Source organism: Bubalus bubalis, chromosome 22, assembly GCF_019923935.1.
Source record: "Bubalus bubalis isolate 160015118507 breed Murrah chromosome 22, NDDB_SH_1, whole genome shotgun sequence".
Lineage (NCBI taxonomy): Eukaryota > Metazoa > Chordata > Mammalia > Artiodactyla > Bovidae > Bubalus > Bubalus bubalis.
This window is the reverse complement of record NC_059178.1, coordinates 41160758-41182329: the sequence shown is the minus strand read 5'-3', so window position 1 is coordinate 41182329 and position 21572 is coordinate 41160758. Positions and strand designations below refer to the sequence as shown.

At 42.1% G+C, this 21572-nt stretch overlaps 1 protein-coding gene across 4 annotated transcripts in view; it reads right to left on the bottom strand.

Moving 5' to 3' along the window:
• Nucleotides 1–21572, bottom strand: part of MOCOS (molybdenum cofactor sulfurase) — a 70747-nt gene that overhangs the window by 2257 nt on the left and 46918 nt on the right. For all 4 annotated transcript variants that reach the window (XM_044934655.2, XM_044934654.2, XM_044934653.2 and 1 more), the window contains exons 10-14: nucleotides 14047–14125; nucleotides 12580–12704; nucleotides 7341–7446; nucleotides 3452–3590; nucleotides 356–460 (exon numbers count right to left, since the gene is read on the bottom strand). In XM_044934655.2, the coding sequence (XP_044790590.2) occupies nucleotides 356–460; nucleotides 3452–3590; nucleotides 7341–7446; nucleotides 12580–12704; nucleotides 14047–14125 (554 nt within the window). The remainder of the gene's footprint in view (nucleotides 1–355; nucleotides 461–3451; nucleotides 3591–7340; nucleotides 7447–12579; nucleotides 12705–14046; nucleotides 14126–21572) is intronic.

Genomic DNA, 21572 nt, shown 5'->3' with positions numbered 1-21572 from the left:
ATTCCTGAGGGAGGGAACATATGTATACTTACGACTGATTCATGCTGTTGTATGGCAGAGACCAACATTATAAAGCAACATTATTACATTATAAACCAATTATCCTTCAATTAAAAAAACAATGTTTTTTAAAAAAAATAAAAATAAAAACCAATGTTTTTAAAAAGTGAGGAAATGAATGGAAAAGAAATATAAGATCATGTCACAGACAAAGTCTGAACCTTGATGGTAGCCCATCAGCCTTAGAATGTTCTCCCACTTGTAGAAATTACTCAGCATTATTAAGGATTAGTTCCAGTGCAGACAACGCATCAGGATCTTAAGATGGGGTGTCGTATTTAGCAACCATGCTTACCTTTCTCTCTCGCCTCTCAGAAAGCTTTTGGAAAACATCTTGGTTTCGTTGTCCAGTTTGCTGATCGATGCAAATCATCTGACATCTGTGACAAGGTCCCAAAACCTGGGCGGTGAGAAGGGAAAAGACAGCGTTGTCATGAAACTGACCCAACTGTCCCACTCTGTAGGGAGGAATCTGGGTCCAAGAGGAATGGTTGGAAACAGCCAATTTCAGACTCAGAGAGAAACGCTCCAACTGCAAGGAGCCAAGAGTGCCGCCTCTTCCCAATGCCACTAGGGAATCACCCACATGTGTTTGCCAGCTGACAGACCCCTGCAGCAGGGTTTTGTAGAAAAAGAAAAGCGTGGTTGTGACTCGCAGGTGGTTATCAGGGGGTGTGGGGCTTCCTCCAGGGAACAAAGCACTGATTGCAGGACATACTGGGAGGAGATGGCCAGCCACACACCCTGTGCTGCTGTGATGGCCACAGGTCACTTGAGACTTGGGCAAGTAGCTCACGCAGCCACAGGTGCCCCTGTGGAACACACTGCAGTTTGCACCAAGGCCTGGCATTCCTGTGGGTGGATGCACTCAGCTCTTCTCCTTTGAAGCCAAGTGCATGGTTTTTCATGCTTTGCTTGATCAATAATATTGCCATAAAGGTCTTAATTCACATAACTCTCTCATGTTTGAATCTTTTAGGCTAAATCTCTCAAAATGAGGTCATAAAGTCAATACGTATAAAGCTCTTATGACTTGATGATACCCAGTGAGAAACTGCTTTCCAAAAGAGATGTGCTGGATCTTTTTGCATTGTAACTGCTTCAGCACTGAGTATTACCACCAACAAACATCTCTTAAGCATTTACTTAAAAAATTTGTTATAATTGAAGTATAGTTGATTTATGATGTTTCGGGTATACAGCGAAGTCATCTGAAAAAAAAATAACCCATTACAGTTAATAAGATTCTGAGTATAGTTCCCTGTGCTACCCAGTAGGTCCTGGTTGGTTATCTATTTTATATATGTCAGTGTGTATCCATTAATCCCAGGTTCCTCATTTAGCATTTACTTTTTGAAAGACACAGTATTAACTACAGCTTATATTTTTTAACACCTGCATAGGACAACATTGTATGGATGTAACCTAATTTATTCAACCTCCCTCTTATGGGTATTTAGGATATTCTCCAATTTGTATATTTATAATGTATTGCAATAAGTAATTTTGTGGTATATCTGCACCTATTTGTAAGAGTATTTTTTTGTGGGATATACTTCCACAAGTAAATTTATTGGGTCAAAGGGCATGTATATTTTGACTTTCACTAATTGATGTTTATTAAGTATCATGACCTAAAGAAAGCAAAGCATCTGAGAGAGGCTTTTTAAAGTCTTTCTTATACTCATGTCCCCACGAATCTTACAACTTACCTGTTACAAAGTAAGTTTCTGACAGTGATCCTGGTCTAGTTGTAGTTCCTTCTCTTTCCTTTTCCTTCTTTTCTTCCTTTCTTTCTCCCTCTTTCTCCATCTATCATATATTGAGCGTTTACTTTGGCCAAGGCAGGATATGTCAGAGCAGGTGCTTTTACAGCATGGCAAGGGCACAGCAATAGAAAATGAAGAGGAAGGCAGGACTGGAGAGATGAGGGGAACGGCAGGAAGGCTGGTGCAGAAAGAGGTCTGCGGGAGAGAAAAGAGATGGCTTTTTCAAGGGGGAGCAGCTTCCAGCATAAGAGGAAGTTTGGAGAGGTAAATGGATAGCAAAGCTCTTTGGGGCATTCGTGTGCGTGTGTCTGTGTGTGTGTGTGTCACGCAGTTTATCGCTACCCTCACCTGCAGGGCTTCCCAGGTGACTAGTGGCAAAGCACCCACCTGCCAGTGCGGGAGACATAAGAGATGTGGGTTCCATCCCTGGGTTGGGAAGATCCCTTAGAGGAGGGCATGGCAACCCACCCCAGTATTCTTGCCTGGAGAATCCCATGGACAGAGGAGCCTGGCGGGCTAGAGTCCCCAGGGTTGCAAAGACTCAGACACGACTGAGCAACTGAGCACGCACAGCACACACACCACCTGAAGAACTCTGAAACCTGCCATTAGAGATTAAATTACTGCTTGCTGCTTTCCTGGAAGTTAAAGCTGCTCTGTGCAGAGGACCCATCCTTCTGCCCCCAGCTCTTCCTTAGCTGTCCCGGCCATTCGTTTTGTCAGCAACCGTGGCACACTGACTCTGGGTCAGGACTGTTCTAGGCCCTAGGTGGACGGTGGGGAATAAATAGACTTGGTCCCACTCTCCTACACTCTGAGGAAATAAGTGGACACTGTGCGGAGCGTAACCCCGTGGTGGGTCAGGAACAGCCTTCCCAAGGAGGTAACATCTGAGCTAGACCTGAAGGAGCTGCAGGAGTGCACCAGGCAGAGGGGACAGCAAGGGCAAAGGTGCTGAGGCAGGAATCTTGGCTTGCTGAGGGGATGAAGAGAAGGTCTGCAGGACAGGCAGAGGAGGAGGGGGTGCCGACCTCAGGGAGATGGGAGCGGCCACGGGGCTCGGGGCTTGGGGGCCTTATCCACTCTCATGAGGAATGTAGATGTCAGCTAAAGACTTGAGGTTTGGGGACCCCAAAGCCTGAGGAGGCAGGACAATTTAGTGCCTAATCCTTTGACTGCAAGCTCCTCCCCAGCTTCCAGTGAGGCCAGAAGGAAGAACGCGAGGAGAAGTACAGCCGCCCCGGATGCTGAAGGACCATGAAGCATCTGGACGTCCTCCGGGAGCTCCAGACAGCAAGTTTCAAGAGGAGGAAGTTCTCACAGACACAAGCATTCCAAGAAATAGCTAGTCTAGATATAGCGACGAGCTCTGTACCTCCATCACCTGTACATTCTCTCTTCTTCATGTGAAACGGCCACCCCCCTTGAAGGAAGGATGGATGGATCATTCCAAAGGGTGACCCAGGATGCAGATGTCACATACCCTCCTGCTGAGGTTTTGTGGGTAAGAGTCAACCCCAAGGGTGGGATTCCCTTCTATGGGCTACTATCCCAGCCAAGGGTTGAGGTCAATCCCCACTGACAACCCTTAAGGAAAGATAATAGGACTTCTAGGAACTTACCTGGAAACGCAAGGAACCAATTGAAATTTCATCCCATTTCTCTTCTTCAAAAGCCCTTGTTCCGTTGGTAATAATATTGGCACGGAACCGTGAGATGAGGTTGTTCATTGGGAATAATTCTTCTTTGCCGTTCTCACAGCTTTTTAAGACACACCAGAAAGAGAAAAGGCGGGGAGGCATGGATAACTGCACTATTGTAGGAAGTCAACATTCCTGCCATTCAATGCCTGAGTTCAGCAGCTGTACTGTGGCCTGAGGCTTAGATGATCAGAACAAGCTTTTATCATGAGTGCAAGGCTAAAAGACACACCGCTGTTGTCAGACCTCCAGGATCTCCCCTAGAATATGGTCCCACCTGCAGAGAAGAAGCTCACAAGAGGCAGTGCAATGAGTGAGTCAGTGCTTGCTGACGCGATGAAGAACTTTGGAAAACCCAGTGAACAGGGAGGGGTCAAGTGGATAAACTTGTGAGAAAATACCAGTTCTACAAGGCTGAGTCAGGACAGGGCATTTAAGGAATGTCAACAGGCTTAACTACCAAGGACCTAAAAAGTACCAAGAGCTCACACTCTTTTTGGATATTTTTGGATATTAAACCATCATAAAGCTGTATAGAGTATATACATGGGAGGTTTTAATATGTATTTTCTACGGAGAACAGGTTGCTGGTTACCAGAGGTGAGAGGTGGGCAGATTGGGTGAAGGGGGTCGAAAGGTACAAACTTTCAGTTATAAACAAGTCATGGGGGTGTAATGTACAGTATGGCAACTATAGTAAATAATACTGCATTGTCTAAAAAAATACTGTATTGCATATTTAAAAGGTGCTAAGAGAATAAAATTTAAAAGTACTCATCACAAGAAACATTTTTTGCAGCTATGTGTGGTGACAGATGTTAACTAGAATTATTGTGACCATTTCTCAGTATATACAAATATGGGATCGTGTGGTACACCTGAAACCAATATAATGTTGCCTGTCAACTGCACCTCAATTAAAAAACTTTATTTCCTAACTTCTATCCTGTTTTCAGTTTTAACTAGGTGTATGTTATTTATCAGAGAAGGCAATGGCACCCCATTCCAGTACTCTTGCCTGGAAAATCCGATGGATGGAGGAGCCTGGTAGGCTATAGTCCATGGGGTCGCTAAGAGTCGGACATGACTGAGCGACTTCACTTTCACTTTCCACTTTCATGCATTGGAGAAGGAAATGGCAACCCACTCCAGTGTTCTTGCCTGGAGAATCCCAGAGACAGGGGAGCCTGGTGGGCTGCCATCTATGGGGTCGCACAGAGTCGGACATGACTGAAGCGACTTAGCAGCAGCAGCATCATGTTATTTATGTAATTTTCCTGTTTAAAATTTTTGTTTACTACTATGAATGAATGAATGAAGGTCACTCAGTCATGTCCGACTCTTTGCGACCCCATGGACTACACAGTCCATGGAATTCTCCAGGCCAGAATACTGGAGTGGGTAGCCTTTCCCTTCTCCAGAGGTACCATGATAAGGCTCCCTGTACCTCCATGCATCCCATTCCCTAAGGTAAAAAAGCACTGAAAAAGCATCTGAAAACTTCAGCAGACAAGCACACAGTATAATCCCATTAAGTTGAGTTCAACCTTTTTGGCACCAGGGACTGGCTGCATGGAAGACAATTTTTTCCTGGATGAGGGTTGGTGGGGGGTTCGGGATGATTCAAGGGCATTACATTTAATGTGCGCTTTATTTCTATTATTATTAAATCCGCTCCACCTCAGATCATCAGGCATTAGACTCTGGAGGTTGGGGACCCCTGTTCTAGAATGAAAAAAGCCATACTAGTGATGTTCCATGGGGTTGACAGAGAGGGGGCATGAGGAAGGGGTCTGGGGCCCTAGAAATGTTCACTGCTTGATCGAGGCGGTGGCTCCATGGGTATATAGACATCTGTAAACATTCACTGAACTATGTACTTATGATTTTTGCCCTTCATTGCACATATATAAAAAAACTTTTAAGTTTCGGGGGAAATCTTTGAGCATACTGGAGCCTGCCCTGGAGACAGAACTGAAAGGCTCTGGGGGAGAGAAAGGGGTCCATGTCTGTATCCCAATCCCCTCCAAATGGTGGATAGCCAGAAGCAGCCAGGGACCAGAATAACCAAGTCCAGCTTTGCACTATGTGCAATTCCCAGGACCAGTGACAACCGCAGGGTCCCTGTGGGAAAGAAGAGGGTTAGCAAGTCCCAATCCTGACATCCTTTGATTCTGGATTTACCCTCCAGGTGATAAGCCCTCCCCTGTGCTTTATGAAAGGGAAAGTTTTACGTCTAAAAGCTATCAGCATCAGTATGTATATAAGAGCATCCATCAAATTAAAAAACAGAACCAGGGATGCTCACCACGTACTAACCACAGGCTGTTTCTCTTATCTTTGATCACCTGTCCTTCCTACCCCCACCACTTGTCAGCTTTTCACTAAACCAGCTGATAGGAACCAGAGGTGCATCAAGCCACCTCTTCTTCCACACCAAGAATTCCAAAAAACCACAAACCTGATCTCTCCAGGGCTCCGGGCACCTAAGAAAGAGGGTCACTCAGTGCTGGGAAAACTCAGTGAACACCCAAGGACCATGCATCACGTTTCTGCCCCCAAACAGGGCAGGATGGACCTCAGCAAGGGAATACCATTGTCTGTTTTTGCCGATGATGATAAATAGGAATTGGGAAGCCCACGTGACACAGTGGTAAAGAATCCACCTGCCAATGCAGGAGACACAAGAGACGCAGGTTTGATCCCTGGGTCAAGAAGATCCCCTGGAGTAGGAAATAGCAACCCACTCCAGTATTCTTGCCTGAAAAATTCCACAGACATAGGAGCCTGGTGGGCTACAGTCCATAGGGGTTGCAAAGAGTCAGACACGACTGAGTGACTGAGCACACACATAAACAAGAATTACTACAAAAGTCCATCTTTGTTGTTCTTATTAAGCTACATGTGTACATGTTCATGTGTGTGCACACAGGTGCTGGGGACCACACGGCACATGATAGTCACAGGAGCCTGGCTCAGGACACAGACAGGTGTGGACAAATGAGCCACCTGTCTCTTACATAATAGCTTTTTTTGTCCCAGTGGTCTGATTACCTCTGGATTTCAATTTCCTCTAAAAACCAATGAGGGGGCCTGAAGCACCCAAGCCCCTTTCTGGAGCTTACCTTTCCAGAGTCCTTGGGAGGTCTCTGGGTGGGACTGAGCAGGCAAGGGCACTGGTTCTGTCTGATGATACAGATGACATCTGCAGTTATAACTTGAAAAGCATGACTGCTATTTTCACTCAAAATAACTGTGGAAGGAGGGCAAGGCTCCTAGGGGCCAGGAACAGTGGGAGGGTGGGCAAAACAACTGTATCCAATGGCTGACAATTCCATTAAAGCAAATGTTAAAAACTGAAATGATTAGATAGTGAGAGCTGGCATTCTCCACTAAGCATCTTGAGGGCATCAAGAAGGACACTGGAAGATAAAGGAGAACCCTCCAAAAGATTAAGGTAAACTGTTTCGTGACTTCTCTGGACCTTGGTTTCTCAGTGAAGGGTCTGGACTCAAGATTCTCAGAATTTTTCCCCCCAGGCAGGTGACTGGCTCACTCCCAGGAGCAAGTGGTTACACCTGTTTGCTATTCCCAAAGTGTTAGTCACTCAGTCACGTCCAACTCTTTGTCAACTTATGGACTGTAGCCTGCCAGGCTTCTCTGTACATGGAATTCTCCAGGAAAGAATATTGGAGTGGGTAGAGCCATTCCCTTCTCCAGGGGATCTTCCCAACCCAGGGATCGAATCTAGGTCTCCTGCATTGCAGGCATTCTTTCCCAAGGTAAATAGCAAATAGAAAAGGAATCTTACCTTGTGCTTAATTGCTGCTGAAGTTCCAAAATACTGGATCTGTTTATCAGCAGATACTGTGCCTCATTCACCAGAGAAAGGGTGGCTGTCGTATGAGCAGACTGATCTAAAAAAGGATGGAGTATTTAAAAGAAGGGCTGCTGGACAGAGAAACAAGCTAAGTGTCCATGGATGGGTAAACAGATGAGGAAACTGTGGCATATGTGCACAATGGGGCATTATTCAGCCATGAAAAAAGAAATCTTGCCATTTGCAATAACATGGAAAGAGCTTGAGGGCATTATGCTAAATGAAATAAGTCAGACAGAGAAAGATAAGTTCTGTATGATCTCACTTATAGGTGGAATCTAAAACAAACAAAAAACCCCACCAAAAAATGAGCAAACAAAACACAACAAAACAAGCTCATAGAGCAGACTGGTGGTTGCCAAAGGCAGGGGGTGGGATGGGCGATATGGGTGAAGGGGATCAAAAGGTACAAACATCCAAGCACAAAATATATGTCTTGGGGAGGGTAATGTATACTGTGGCAACTATAGTTAATAAAACTGCATTGCCTATTTGAAAGCTGCTAGGAGAGTAAATCTTAAAAGTTGTCATCAAAAGAAAAAAAAAATGTAACTATTTATGGTGACTGATGTTACCTATACTTGTGATGATCACTTTGCAATACATACAAATATCAAATTATTATGGCATACACCTGCAACTAATATAATGTTGTATGTCAATAATACTAAATTCAAAAATTTTAATTAAATAAATTTTAAAAGAAGAGTTGCTTTCTTGGAATGCAAATGAATTGTGCTTCTATTGGCTTGCATTTTTAAATAATACAGATTATTTCTACAAGGGAAAAATTGGTGCCTGTGGGAATAATAGAAATGTTCTAAGCATAATTCAAACAGGAAGAAAATTAGCTCCTAGAAGATTCCGTTACTAATCTAGAAAAAATAATAAAATGCTGATGTTAAATTGTTCCAGCAAAAGAGACTTGAAGGTAACATTTTGAGAAGAGATGGAGCTGTGGGGAAGTAGGGGGGCTCTCCCCCAAGAAAGAAGAAGGACGTTGATGAGGGTCCTGGGCCCAGGAAGATCTGTATCTAGTCAGGGAATCTAGTTAAGGAAAAGCTGGGTTTTGCCCTTGGCAAAGTTTGTAATATTGACTTTGTTGTTGTTCAGTCACTAAGTTGCATCCAACTCTTTGTGACCCCAAGGACTATTATAGCCTGACAGGCTCCTCTGTCCCTGGGATTGTCCAGGAAAGAATACTGGAGTGGGTTGCCATCTCATTCTCCAGGGGACCTTCCTGGACCAGGGATCAAACCCATGTCCACTGCATTGGCAGGTGGATTCTTTACCACTGAGCCACTAGGGGAGCCCAATATTGACCTTAGATATATGTAAATAAGACAAGTTTTAAAACTACAGAAATGTTTTTTTTTTTTTAAAGGAGTGGAAGAAAATACCAAAGGCATGCAGAACTGCCTCAACCTGTCACCCAGCTTTGATCAGCCACTTGTTAGGCAGGCCAGAGCCGTCATTATAGATGCTGATATGAAAGGGCTGCCTGGACCAAAACCTAGAGAGCTGCTGCAGATTCAGGCCTGTGGACGCCAGAGTCCCTAAGAATGGACAGTGCCAAGAGAATCGCTTACAGGTTCTCTACCTCCATGGCTTCTTTGCGAGAACACCTCATCAGAGCAGCGAGGTGCCCACAAAAGGCCCTTCTCACCCTTCACTGGGAAAGACCGCACCTTTCCTATGGCATTTTGGCCCTGGGACTAAAAATCTCCTGGGTGGAAAACAAAAGCCGCATTCACAGCCCTGGAGTCTGTGAATAAAAGTCTCTCAAGTATGGGTGAATGATTCTCCTGTAGGTCAGATGACTTCCAATTCTTTGCTAACCACAAAACTGCCGGAACTAATTAAGCTGTCAAGTGGCAGATGATTAAAGTCATCTTATGTTAGATCCCTGTGCCTCAGAAGAAAGGTTTGAGTGACAGCCCGCTAACCAAACTCCGTCATCCCCAAGTCTTTATTGACTTAAATAAGATTCTTCAGAAGAGAACCAACACCCAGCACCAGCTATTCTGATCATAGATGATAGCTGTTCATGGACACGGGAATTAATCATGGGCAGCCAGTCGTCTCATTGAGAGATTCATTTTCCACGATTTTTTCTTTATGTTTAATAGCTATTTTTCAAATTTTATAATATAGTTTTTATTGCTTTGATCAACTGTGTTGATTTAAAAAAATTATTAAAAATCATGATAAGAACTCAACCCAGAAAAAAATGTCCTAACAGTGAGACACTATGATCACAGAAAACTTTTTAAAATTTTATACATTTCAATTCATATATAATTTTAGTTTAAGGTAAATATGATAGGGTGATCAAGGAAAGATTTCTCAAGCATAAAATATATAACACTAAGATAAAATTCTATCAAGGAAGTGGAATGACAATCCAAGTTGAAAAAGGAAAAGGAAAGAAAGACAATTTCTATACATTAAAAATATTTTTTCAGGATTTCCCTGCTGATCCAGTGGTTAAGAATCCACACTTCCACTGCTGGGGGTATGGGTTAGCTCCCTAGCTGTGGAACTAAGATTCTGCATGCCTTGAGGTGGGGCCAAAAAAATAAACAAAAAAAAAAAAGTTTGTTCATGTTTTTTAATGAATACTCATAAGAATCAAATTATTATGATAATGAGATTCCACTGGCTTATATTTAAAAGGGCAAAATATGAGTTTTCATGTTAGTGACTACACGTATACTTTATTTTGTGCTTCCCGGTAAAGAACCCGCCTGCCAATGCAGCAGACTTAAGAGACATAGGTTCGATTCCTGGGTCTGGAAGATCCTCTGGAGGAGGACATGGCAACCCACTCCAATATTCTCGCCTGGAGAATCCCACGGACAGAGGAACCTGGCAGCCTACAGTCTATGGGGTTGCAAAGAGTAGGACAAGACTGAAGCAACTTAGCTCACAGCACACACAAACTTCATTTTACTGAATTCCACCTTAAATGAACCTCACAGGTACCTCGCAGGTATTGTACTTTTTATAAATTGAAGGTTTGTACAACCCTGCATCAAGCAAGTCTACTGCACCGTTTTCCCAACAGCACCAACAGCATTTGCTCACTTCATGTTTCTGTGTCGCATTTGGTAGTTCTTGCAATGTTTCAATCTTTCTCATTATTATATTAGTTATGGTGATCTGTGATGTTACAATGTTATATGATCTATGTTCCTAGGTTATGTGATCTTTGATATTACTATGACTTGCTGAAGGCTAAAGTATTTTTAATTAAGGTATGTACCCTGATTTTTAGACTTAATCCTATTACATACTTAATAGATTATGGTAGAGTATAAACATAACTTTTATATGCACTGGAAAACCAAAAAAATGTGTGACTTGCTTTTGTGGTGGTCTGAAATTGAACCCACAATATTTCCAAGGTAAGCCTGTATATATGCAATATGCTGGAAATCACATCCTTTGCAACTGCTTAAACTACTTTTAAAAAATTTAGGTGACAGTGTAAAGAGGTATGTAGTTTAAAAAAATTTAAGTGTTTAAAGACCTAGACCCAGACCATCAGAGACCACACCACCATAAATGGCATCTTTGTAGTATAATGTTCACAAGCTGACACTCCCTGATCTTGTATCGAGCAAGCAATAGATTCACTCTGCTGCCCCCTTCACCTGCCTAGGTTCCATCTCCCATCGGGACAGTCAGAGCCTGCCTGACCTCTTTGCTTCCTTCTTCTCTCTCTTCATTGCAGCCTCCACACCTCACCAGGTATCTTTCTGATACAAGCAGCATCATGAAACTCCCCAGCATAGAATTCTTCAATGAATCTCCCACCCACAAGATAGTGCTTCTGACTCAGCAGCATGGTCATCTCATCTCCCCAGCTCTACCCAATCATCTCCCCAGCTCTACCCAATCGTCTCCCTATCCACATCCCACCCTCCTAAACCCTTCCCTGAGCCCATGAAATGCCAAGCCCTGCCAATAATCTTCAGCAATCTTCTTGCCTCTCTCTGCCTGGAATAGTCCTACTCTCCTGTTAAAACATAGTTCCAAACTCACCTCTTTCCTGAAGACTTTCCCTGAAGACATTCTAGGTGTAGACTTACAAGCCAGTCTCCCTGAGAGCTAGTGACTAAGCCAGGTCGTTCCTGCCCAAATCAGGAATGTAGCAACCATCCAGTCCACTGATTTAGTCATCTAGTATTTACTGAGCAACTACTATGTATCAGGTCTGTTCTAAACACTGAGAACAAAGCACTGGACAAAGCAGAGAAAAACCCTTCCCTCGCCAAGTTTATGATCTAGCAGAAAGAAGGCAGAACATAAACAGGATAACTGAGTAAAATGTTTGCCTTATAGGACGTGAAATGTGCCGCAGAGGGACCTCGCTGGTGATCCAGTGATTCAGACTTCACGCTGCCAGTGCAAGGGGTGAAGGCTCACTCTCTGGTGAGGGAACTAAGATCCCACATGGTCTGTGGCATGACCAAAAGATTAAAAAAAAAAAAAAAAAAAAAAAGGAGCCACAGAGAAAAATAAAACAGGGAATGAGCTGGGAGGTTCAAGAGGGGGCTCTAGTTCATAGGAGGGCAGTCAGGCAAGGGTCCCCTGAGAAGGCGACATTGGAACAGACACCTGAAAGCTCACTCTTCGCATACCTCAAAGTACTTTCTTTGACCTCTAAGTACTTTCTGTGACCTCAAAGTACTTTCTTCTCTAAAGTCTCGTTTTATGCTCACAACAGCTTACGGCAGGAAAAACTGTCGAAACCCTTAAACCTAAGTAACTGAGGTCTGCAGAATTTCAACACCATGAGGTTCAAGGATTTGCCAAGGTCTCACAATCACTTGGTGTCAGGACAGAAATCCTGATTTTCTTAGGATGTAGCAAGCTACCAATGTTTTTATTTAAAAAAAAAAAAAAAACTAACCCATTTTTCTAAACATGCAGGACTGAGGCAGAGAGCTTGAGCGGAGCCTGCAAGCCCGCCTGTCCCCTCAGGGTCAGTCTGAAGACCACGCATGGCCCTGCTGACCTGTGGGGTCACCTCGGCACCTGTCTGCCCAAGGCCTACCACCCCCACTTCACGAGCAGATTACCCTGTAGACCCATTTTGTGGACTGATGTTCGTGTCTGCTGAGTCCAAGTTCCTGTCCCCTAAGAAGCAATCCAAATGTAATACCTTTGCCATGTTTCTCCTTCGCATTTCTTTGAAAGTCTGAACTTTGTCTGATCAAATGATAGGGACGGCCAAAAAACTTTGACAGCCAGTTGGAAATTTTTTCTCCACAATCATATGTGTTTACCCTGACAAAAAAGAAAAAGGAAGGATGGTGAACGTTCTGTAGTATTCCTTTAAGTAATTGAAATAGCAAAATGTTATATAGTATAATATAACAGAAAATAATAGAATATAATGAAATCCCCAGGAATATAGACACCTAAAGTGACAGGTGTGCTTAGGAAGCTGCAGAGAGATTTCCAAGGCATGGGGAGGCCTGAGATTTGTGCCTTTTACAAAGGTTTCAGATCAAATTAAAAGCTTTAGAAATTTCTCTTTCTACCTCTCCTTTTACCTAAATCTAATCTCAACCAGAAAACATGTGGAATACAAATTTTCTGATTGTGGGTCCCGATCTTATGGTTCCTAGCCCACCTAATACCCCAACCAATTAAACCCCCCAAACACAAAAATTATTAACTTCACAGTTCACTAGTGATTCATATACTTGTAGAAGGCTTTTAAAATGCCAATGGCTTTTAGTGAACACAATAAAGCAGTCAGTGGGTACATTTGTGCTCAGGAAATCATGATATGCATAGTGCTAATCAGACTGCATTTCCTTCTGCCCTGCAAACAAGTCATGAAGGGATATGTCAAACACTTAAGCTACACACATCCAAACTGGACTCAAGCTGGTAGCACCTCTGGGTCACACTGGGATGATGAAGGGCTATGGACATGCTCAGGAAAGGCGGGAAGGTGATAGTGTGAGGATGGTCCTCTACCCAGTTGGGCATCGTGGGCCCTGGCTGTGCTGGAGGCCCATGGGGTGAGCACACTCTGCACCCTCTTGCCAGTTCTTGTGCAGATTTAAACACTCATCAAAGCACATTTTCAATCAGAGTAATGAATTTTGGGTGAATATTCTGGAAAGTTACTATAGCGAATCTTCCCATAGAGAGAAATACAGTCATTTCAGGGTGAAAGTGAAGTGAAAGTAAAAGCGTTAGTCACTCTGTTGTGTCCGACTCTTTGAGACCCAATGGACTGTAGCCCACCGGGCTCCTCTGTCCATGGAATTCTCCAGGGAAGAATACTGGAGGGGGTTGCCATTCCCTTCTCCAGGGGATCTTCTTGACCCAGTGATTGAGCTCACAACTCTTATACTACAAAGCAGATTCTTTACTGCCTGAGTTTGCAATTATTTATCCCTGGTTTCATGTAGCTGCATCTGAGAGGACTGGCATTTTCTGGTTAATAAAGCCTTTTGGATAGTGTGAGCTCAGGCTTCTTATTCTGGGAACCATGAGTGCTTGACATAATGAAAATGGACTTAGGTGCATCTTTCAAAGCACCAGAGAGAATGTCTGCAAAGTGAGGTTTCATTCTTCCCTTCTGTGAGAGTTTCACCTGCCACAGTCTCACCTGTCCGCACAGACTTTGCTTTGGCAAATCTGAACCTGCTCACTGTTCTCCTCAAGAGGCACCTCTATAGGCTCCATCCCTAATGAACAAAGGTTAGAGACAAATTTATCATCATGCAAAAAAGAACAAGTATATGTTTTTAAAGTCCATTATTCTGAAATATACAAGAATTAATGAGCTGGGCAATTGGTTGAGCCAAATACGTGGCTGGGTCTTAGAAATCTCTTTCTAACACAGAGATTCTCTTCCTCATTGTTAGCACCACCAGCAGCAGGCGCGCTGAGCAGCTTTCTCATGGAGACCCTGCACTGGAGCAGCCACATCCATAGTCCCTGCAATGCTGTAAATTCCTTTGAAAGATGTCTCTCCCTCTGGAGGACTCCACATCCTGATGTCATTGCTCTCTAAGCTACCTAGATCCTCTAGAAATAGACAGGCTGGCATGAAGGCTCGCTCTGGAAGGAGGTCAGCATAGAATGTCAATTCTCCTAGCTCCTAGGAGTCAGCATCCAATTGGATTCCTGAATCAATCATCATTAGTGCTTTAAAAAAAAAAAAAAAAACTGTTACCATGTCAGTGGAGTTAGGAAGTGATTCTTCTCTAAAAAGTTTTTATACACATTATACACACAAAGGAGCATATAACGTATGTATATAAACTTAGAATAAAATATGCGGAAGAAACTAGAGGAAATTGATCCAGGGCCCCTGAAGAGTGTAAGATTGTGGATAAAGGCTGGAACAGCTGAGGTATGCTGCCACTCTGCATGCCTTCTCATCCTTCATGAGTCATTAAAAATACAGGGAAAGGCATGAAGCCAAGCTGCCTGAGTAGAATCCATGGTGGCCCTTCTCTGTGGATACCTCCTCTGTGGCCGACCTGTGCTCTCCAGCCATACAGATTCATGTGATATTTGGTAGAAACCAACACAATCCTGTAAAGCAATTATCCTTCAATTAAAAATAAGAAAATTTTGAAAAATTTACACACAAATGTTCATAGCAGCATTATTCATAATAACCACAAGTGGAAACAATCTAAATATCCATCAACTGATAAATGGATAAAAAAATAAGTATGTCTAATTGTTCACAAGTATGATGATCCTTAGAAACATTATGCTAAGTGAAAGAAGTCAGTCATACATTGTATGATCCCAATTACATGAAACATCCAGAACAGGCAAATCCATAGAGACAGAAAGTAGATTAGTAGTGGCTAGGGACTGGGGATGAGGCTGGGAATAGGAAGTGACTGCTAGTGGGTATGGGCTTTCTCATTTAGGATGAGGACAAAGTGTTCTAAAGTTTACTGTGGTGATGACTATAAATATACAAGAAGAAGAAGAATTGAATGGTACAGTTTAAATGAATACATTTTGTGGAATGTTCTATAAATATTGATCAGGCTAGAAGAAATAAATAAAAAGGTGGAAAATGATATACTATGCAAACACTAACCGAAACAGAGCTGAATGGTAGGATTTGTAACAAAGAATTTCACACTTCAAACTTTGGAACAAAGAAAATTATGATACATAAAGAAAAACATTATTTAAAGAGGGACCAATTCACCAAGAAGTCAATCATACTATGTGAAGCAAAAACTAACAGAACTAAGGAGAAAGCAGACAAATCGACAATTACAGTTGAGGACTTCAACACTCTTTTTTCAGTCATTAACAGAACTAGTAGCAAGTGCATAAAAAGCCAGCAGGTATATAGAAAAACAGCAATACTGATCAACAAAATGGATATAACTGACATCTACAGAACACTCCACCCAACAAGAGAATACACATTCCTCTCAAGTGCATATGGAACACTCATGGCAATAAATCACATCCTTGGTTATAAGCCAAAACTTAACAAATTTTAATGAATTTAAAATCTACAAAGTAAGTACTCTCTTTTGGAGAGTTTATGGAATTAAACTAAAATCAATAACAGAATGAAAATAAGAACATCTCCAAATATATAGAAATGAACACACTTCTGTAATCGATGGGTCAAAATGAACATACAGAGAGCAAGTAAGTACATCAAAAGATGCTTAACATCATTAGCCAGTAGGGAAACCAAATTAAAATCATGATGGGATGCCATTACACACCTATTAAAATAAATAACACAAAACACTGACAAAAACTGACCGGATGTGGAGCAACTAGAACTCTCATACACTACTGGTGGAAATGAAAACAATACATTCCAGAAAATGGTCTGGAAGTTTCTTTTAAAAGTAAATTACCCTTACTATATGACCCTGCAATCAACTCTTAGTATTTATTCTAAAGAAATGAAAACTTCTGAGCACCCAAAAACCTGTACATAAATGTTAAAAGCAGCTCTATTCATAATTTCTCAAAACTAGAAATGACTCAGATGCCCTTCAGTAGATAAAAAGAGGACATACCACACTCAAGTATGTCCATACAATGGAATACTACTCAACAATAAAAAAAGAATAAACTACTGATACATGCAATAACTTAGATGGGACTTAAAGGCATCATGCTGAGTGAAAGAAACCAACATCAAAAGGTCACAGATTGTGTGTTTACATTTATAGAACATCCTCAAAAAAAACTAACAGTGATAATTTTTAAAGGGTATATTAAAAAAAAAAGCCATAGTGATAGAGCTTTGACTGCCAGGTGTTAAGGATGGGGAAAAGAGAGACTAAAAAGGGATAGCATGAAGGAGTTTCCTGGGGTTTCATTTCTTGTTTTGTATCTCGATTATGGGAGTGACTATTCAATTGTGTGCCTGGGTTAAAATTCATACAGAGAACAAAAGGCCAAGAACAGCCAGGACCTTGGAAGCATGGGGTGGAAGGACCAGCCCTATCAGTTATTGTTGTTGTTCAGTCACTCAGTCGTGTCCGACTCTTTGTGACCCCATGGACTGCAGCATGCCAGGATTCCCTGTCCTTTACCATCTCCTGGAGCTTGCTCAAACTCGTGTCCATCAAGTTGGTGATGCCATCCAACCATCTCATCCTCTGTCATCCCCTTCTCCTCCTGCCTTCAATCTTTCCCAACATCAGGGTCTTTTCCAATGATTCGGCTTTTCCCATCAGGTCACCAAAGTTTTGGAGCTTCAGCATCAGCCCTTCCAATGAATATTCAGAGCTGATTTCCTTTAGGATTGACTGGTTGGATCTCCTTGCTGTCCAAGGCACTCTCGAGTCTTCTCCAAAACCACAGTTCAAATGCATCAATTCTTGGGCACTCAGCCTTCTTTGCAGTCAAACTCTCACATCTGTACATGACTACTAGAAAAACCATAGCTGTGACTATATGGACCTTTGTCAGCAAAGTAATGTTTCTGTTTTTTAATATGCTATCTAGGTTTGTCATAGCTTTTCCTCCAAGGAGCAAGCATCTTTCAATTTCATGGCTGCAGTCACCATCTGCAGTGATTTTGGAGCCTAAGAAAATAAAATTTATCATTGTCTCCATTTTTTCTCATCGATTTACCATGAAGTTATGGGATCAGATGCCATGATCTTAGTTTTTTGAATGTTGAGTTTTAAGCCAGTTTTTTTCACTCTCTTCTTTCACTTTCATCAAGAGGCTCCTTAGATCCTCTTTGCTTTCTGCCATTAGGGTAGTATCATCTGCATATTCAAGGTTATTGATATTTCTCCTGGCAATCTTGATTCCAGCTTGAGCTTCATCCAGTCTGGCATTTCACATGATATACTGTGCATGTACGTTAAATAAGCAAAGTGACAAAATACAGCCTTGGCATACTCCTTTCCCAGTTTTGAACCTGTCTATTGTTCCATGTCTGGTTCTAACTGTTGCTTCTTGACCTGCATACAGGTTTCCCAGGAGGCAGGTAAGGTGGTCTGGTATTCCCATCTCTTGAAAAATTTTCCAAAGTTTGTTGTGATTCACACAATCAAGGGCTTTAGCATAGTCAATGAAGCAGAAGTAGATGATCAGTTATTGCGATTCAGTATATAGTTCTAGTAGTGACACTGGCTCATTGGTTCAAGAAAAAATAAACCACTGGAGCAGAACGGAACACCTACGGCCAAGAAACATGGTCAATGAATACATGGAAATGGTATATATCACAAAAGTATAGCTACAAGTTAGGAGGGAAACTGGACTATTCTGTAAATGGTAGGTGGAGTGCAGAAGAAGTGAGAGCACAGAGGAGAACACAGGGAATTTCATCAATATCTGAAATGTTTCTATTTCTTAAAAGGAGGAGGAGGAGAAAGAGGACGTGCAGAAGGGACAAACGTGGGTAACAAGAGGGGAGAGATAGGCAAGGAGGAGATATTGAAGCAAATGTGGCCAAATGCTAAGTTTCTTAAAATTGGATGATGTAAGTATGTTCAGTTCAGTTCAGTCACTCAGTCGTGTCCAACTCTTTGTGACCCCATGAACCACAGCACGTCAGGCCTCCCTGTCCATCAACAACAACTCCCGGAGTTCACCCAAACCCATGTCCATTGAGTCGGTGATGCCATCCAACCATCTCATTCTCTGTCATCCCCTTCTCCGCCTGCCCTCAATCTTGCCCAGCATCAGGGTCTTTTCAAATGAGTCAACTCTTCACATCAGGTGGCCAAAGTATTGGAGTTTCAGCTTCAGCATCAGTCCTTCCAATGAATAATCAGGACTGACTTCCTTTAGGATGGACTGGTTGGATCTCCTTGCAGTCCAAGGGACTCTCAAGAGTCTTCTCCAACAACAGTTCAAAAGCATCAGTTCTTCAGCGCTCAGCTTTCTTTATAGTCCAACTCTCACATCCATACATAACTACTTGAAAAACCATAGCCTTGACTAGACAGACCTTTGTTGGCAAAGTAATGTCTCTGCTTTTCAATATGCTGTCTAGGTTGGTCATAACTTTCCTTCCAAGGAGTAAGTGTCTTTTAAATTTCATGGCTGCAATCACCATCTGCACTGATTTTGGAGCCCAGATAAATAAAGTTAGCCACTGGTTCCACTGTTTCCCCATCTATTTGCCATGAAGTGATGGGACCAGATGCCATAATCTTAGTTTTCTGAATGTTGAGCTTTAAGCCAACTTTTTCACTCTCCTCTTTCACTTTCATCAAGAGGCTCTTTAGTTCTTCTTCACTTTCTGCCATAAGGGTGGTGTCATCTGCATATCTGAGGTTATTGATATTTCTCCCAGCAATCTTGATTCGAGCTTGTGCTTTTTCCAGCCCAGTGTTTCTCATGATGTACTCTGCATATAAGTTAAATAAGCACGGTGACAATATACAGCCTTGACGTATTCCTTTACCTATTTGGAACCAGTCTGTTGTTCCATGGCCAGTTCTAACTGTTGCTTCCTAACCTGTATACAGGTTTCTCAAGAGGCAGGTCAGGTGGTCTGGTATTCCCATCTCTTTCAGAATTTCCCACAGTTTATTGTGATCCACACAGTCAAAGGCTTTGGCATAGGCAATAAAGCAGAAATAGATGTTTTTCTGGAACTCTCTTGCTTTTTCAATGATCCGGCGGATGTTGGCAATTTGACCTCTGGTTCCTCTGCCTTTTCTAAAACCAGCTTGAACATCTGGAAGTTCACAGTTCAGGTACTGCTGAAGCCTGGCTTGGAGAATTTTGAGCATTACTTTGCTAGCGTGTGAGATGAGTGCAATTGTGCAGTAGTTTGAGCATTCTTTGGCACTGCCTTTCTTTGGGATTGGAATGAACACTGACCTTTTCCAGTCCTGTGGCCACTGCTGAGTTTTCCAAATTTGCTGGCATATTGAATGCAGCACTTTCACAGCATCATCTTTCAGGATTTGAAAGAGCTCAAATGGAATTCCATCACCTCCACTAGCTTTGTTCGTAGTGATGCTTTCTAAGCCCCACTTGACTTCACATTCCAGGATGTCTGGCTCTAGGTGAGTGATCACACCATCGTGATTATCCGGGTCATGGAGATCTTTTTTGTATAGTTAATCTGTGTATTCTTGCCACCTCTTCTTAATATCTTCTGCTTCTGTTAGGTCCATACCATTTCTGTCCTTTATTGAGCCCATCTTTGCATGAAATGTTTCCTTGGTATCTCTGATTTTCTTAAAGAGATCTCTAGTCTTTCCCATTCTATTGTTTTCCTCTATTTCTTTACATGGATCACTGAGGAAGGCTTTCTTATCTCTCCTTGCTGTTCTTTGGAACTCTGAATTCAAATGGGTATATCTTTCCTTTTCTCCTTTGCTTTTCACTTCCCTTCTTTTCACAGCTATTTGCAAGGCCTCCTCAGACAGCCATTTTGCTTTTTTGCATTTCTTTTCCATGGGGATGGTCTTGATTCCTTTCTCCTGTACGATGTCACGAAACTCCATCCATAGTTCATCAGGCACTCTATCTATCAGATGCTTTAACCTCTGAGCCACCAGGGAAGCCCATCTATCAGATCTAGTCCCTTAAATCTATTTCTCACTTCCACTGTATAGTCATAAGGGATTTGATTTAGGTCATACCTGAATGGTCTAGTGGTTTTCTCCACTTTCTTCAATTTCAGTCTGTATTTGGCAATAAGGAGTTCATGATCTGAGCCACAGTCAGCTCCTGGTCTTGTTTTTGCTGACTGTATAGAGCTTCTCCATCTTTGGCTGCTAAGAATATAATCAATCTGATTTCAGTGTTGACCATCTGGTGATGTCCATGTGTAAAATATTCTCTTATGCTGTTGGAAGAGGGTGCTATGACCAGTGTATTCTCTTGGCAGAACTCTATTAGCCTTTGCCCTGCTTCATTCTGTACTCCAAGGCCAAATTTACCTGTTACTCCAGGTGTTTCTTGACTTTTTACTTTTGCCTTCCAGTCCCCTATAATGAAATCTTTTTTGGGTGTTAGTTCTAGAAGGGTCTTGTAGGTCTTCATGGAACTGTTCAACTTCAGCTTCTTCAGCGTTACTGGTTGGGGCATAGACTTGGATTACTGTGATATTGAATGGTTTGCCTTGGAAACGAACAGAGATCATTCTGTCATTTTTGAGATTGCATCTTATTCAGATGTGTGCTGTCCAACACTGTAGCCACTACATGTATTAATTTAAATTAAATAAAATTTAAAATTTAGCTCCAGCATCCTGCACATTACACATACTCAGTAGCCACATCAGATTGATGGCTACCAAACAGCATAATGTAGATGCTGAACATTTCCATCATCATATAAGGGCCCACTGGACAGAGCTGGTCTACATTCATACGGGTTAGACAGTTCATAATAAAAATCCACAAAGAAGAATTAAAGCTTGCAGAACCTATGAAGAGTGAAGGAAATAAAACTAATGTAAGTGAAAGGATAACATACAATTTCAAAATCGACACCTCTTTACTTTCTGATTGGATGGTCAGATCTTTACCTTTTCCCAGAAATATCCTCCATACACACACAAAGCAAAACAAAAAACAAAACAAACAAAAAAACAAGAGGAACAAACTTCCTATTGTCTCTTCTATACATCATTTCACTTCCTTTTGGAATATTTTAATGTTTAGTAGAGGAAAAGCCATGATTTTATTTTATGAGAAT